This window comes from Sceloporus undulatus, unplaced genomic scaffold (genome assembly GCF_019175285.1).
Source record: "Sceloporus undulatus isolate JIND9_A2432 ecotype Alabama unplaced genomic scaffold, SceUnd_v1.1 scaffold_8444, whole genome shotgun sequence".
Taxonomy (NCBI): domain Eukaryota; kingdom Metazoa; phylum Chordata; class Lepidosauria; order Squamata; family Phrynosomatidae; genus Sceloporus; species Sceloporus undulatus.
This window is the reverse complement of record NW_024811363.1, coordinates 1-2,769: the sequence shown is the minus strand read 5'-3', so window position 1 is coordinate 2,769 and position 2,769 is coordinate 1. Positions and strand designations below refer to the sequence as shown.

The following is a 2,769-nucleotide window of genomic DNA, read 5'->3' as shown; positions in this document are numbered from 1 at the left end:
TCTTGAACAGCAAAATGTTCAATAGCTTCATCATCTTCCTCATTGTTTTGAATATGATAGTCCTCATGATTTCATCAGAAATAATGGAAAAGCTGGAGGACCACTTTGTAAAACTGAAGACAGCAGTGGAGGTGATTGTCTGGGTCATTGTGTTCATCTTTTGGGTAGAGATTGGTCTTCATTGGACTGTCAGTTTTCAACAGTACTGGAAAAACCCCTGGAATGTCTATGACTTCACTGTCACCCTCATATCGTTCATCCCTGAGTTTATATATGTTTCAGACAAGGTCCAGAGCAAAACAGCTATAAGAGTCCACCAAGTCTCCCGTGTGCTGCGATGCTTAAAGCTTTTCCCTAGAGTCCGGCAGGTTAGGGTCCTCATCATGGCCATTGCCAAAGCACTCAAGGCCATGGCCTTCGTTCTGGTGCTCCTACTCTTCTTCTTCTATGTCTTTGCTGTAGCGGGCATTTTCTTCTTTGAGAGTTACAGTCGATCAGACCGAGATGACCTTCACTATGGCATGTTCTTTTCAGACATCCCCAATGCTTTCGTGACTATCTTCATTCTCTTCACCATGGACCACTGGTATGCAATATTGCAAGACCTGTGGAAAGTCCAAGAGGTAAACAAAGCAATGAGTGGTGTGTTCATTTGCCTGTGGCTTCTCATTGGGGCATTCATCTTCAGGAACCTCTTTGTAGCCAGCATGGTCACTAATTTCCAGAACATTCGGAGTGACCTGAATGAGGAAGTGAAGGCGATTGAGGCTCAGGAGCGAGCAAACAAATTTAAGATGGAGCTCCTGGAAATGAGATACAATCAGCAACAGGCACATTTAGATCAGGTCAGCACAGCACCAGAAAGGTTGAGCACAGAGTCAGCATCAGTCGTTCCATCTACAGACTATCCAGAGTACAGCTCACATGAATCTCACACTGGGGCTTTGGACTGGGAAACATACATCCATAAGAATCTGCCAGGGCTCTATGATGCTAATGAAGATGAGAAAGTTGTTTGGCCACGGGATACGCTCTTCCGCTACTTTGAGCTGTTGGAGAAGTTACAGTACAACCTGGATGAGCGTAAACAACTGCAGGATTATGCTGTGTTGGCTCTGTCTAACCTGGAGGATAAATAGATGGGACACTAGAAGAACCATCCTGCCTTAGAGGAGATCTGAGCATAACCAAGATCTAAGAAAACAAAAGCTTTTCAATAATTTTACATTTATATCTATATCTATATACAGAATCTTTGTGTATTACATGTTGAGTCCCAAAAGCCAGGCCAAATGTTTCAATTTGTTTCCATTCAAATGTTAGTGTAGCACAGGGCTGCACAAGATGTGGCCCAGGGTCCGGAGGCGGCCCACCAAACAATTTCTGGAGGCCCAGGGCCCCATTGTCAGAACTCTCATAGTTCTCGCCTGATTGCATGGGACTTTGGAGAATGGGAGCAATGGACTCTTCTCCCAGAGTTTGCCTCTACTTCCCAGGGGAGTTTTTGCTGGAGGCAGGCTCACAGCTCCCCTCACCCCATTGGCCAGGCAGGCCCAGAGGGATGAGCTTTTTGCAAGCAAGCAGCGGAGACAGCCAGGAGGGCAGAGAGAGTGAGAGAGCAGACAGCAAGAGAGCTAGAGAACACGAGAGAGCCTTGGGCCCTTTTTCTGGTGAGTGAGGGGGAGGATGGGAGAAAGAGAGGAGGATGCCTGACCACCGCGTTGTCCTCCTTCTCCTCTGCCAAGTTGTTCACTTTTGAGTGGCCTAGGGGTTTTGCCTTTGAGCAGCAAGACTGCCACCTGACAAAACTCCAAAGCCGCTCAAAAGCAAACAACCCTGACAGAGGAGGAGGAGGAGGACAACGTGGTGGCCAGGCGTCCCTTTCTCTTTCTCCTGTCCTCCCCCTCCTCCTCCTCACAAGGCTGCCCACCCAGCAATGGGGGAAAGAGACAAAAGAGGATGAGGGAAAGAGACAAGGACGCCCGCCTACCGCATTGTCTTCCTCCTTCTCTGCCGAGTCGTTCACCTTGAAGCGGTGAGGCTGTCTGCCTAGCAAAACCCCCAGGTGGCTTAAAGGTGAACGACTCAGCAGAGGAGGAGGAGGAAGACAACACGGTGGATGGGCATCCTTGTCTCTTTCCCCCATCATCCCCTTCGTCCTCTGGAAGGAAGGAAGGAAAGACAGAGAGAAAGAAAGAAAGAAAGAGAGAAGGAAGGAAGGAAAGAATCAAGGAAGCGAAGAATTGGAGAAGGAAAGAAAGATGGGAGGGAGGGTAGAAGGAAGAAAAGAGAAAAAAGAAAGAAGGGAGGGAGAGAAGAATCAAGGAAGCGAAGTGGAGAAGGAAAGAAATAAAGGACGGAGGGAGGGACGGAGGGAAAAAAGAAAGAAAAGGGAAGGAGGGATGAAGGAAGCAGGGAAGGAAGAAAGGAGGAAGGGAGGAAAAAAAGAAGCAAGGAAATGAGGGAAGGAAGGAAAGGAAGAAGGAAGGAAAGGATGCAGAGAGGGAGGGAGGGAGGGAGAGAGAAAAGAAGGAAGCAGGGAAAGAAAGAAAGAAAGAAAGAAAGAAAGAAAGAAAGAAAGGAGGAAAACAAGGGAAGAAAGAAAAAAGAAGGAAGAAAGGAAATAATAAAGGAAGGAAAGGAGGGAGGAAGGAAAGGGAGGGAGAGAGAAAAGAAAGGGAGGGAGGGAGGGAGGGAGGGAGGAAGAGGACATCTTGCTCCCTGATTGGGTGACTAGACTTTCTCTCCCTTTCCCAGACCTGTTCCCCA

The 2,769-nt window shown here is 47.9% G+C and overlaps 1 protein-coding gene across 1 annotated transcript; it reads left to right on the top strand.

Moving 5' to 3' along the window:
- Window positions 1–5: 5 nt before the first annotated feature.
- On the top strand, window positions 6–1,139 carry LOC121918317 (cation channel sperm-associated protein 2-like; the record flags this gene model as incomplete). Its single annotated transcript, XM_042444383.1, has 1 exon — window positions 6–1,139. A coding segment is annotated over one exon (1,134 nt), but the record flags the coding sequence as incomplete, so codon positions are not given.
- Between the last annotated feature and the right edge of the window lie 1,630 nt (window positions 1,140–2,769).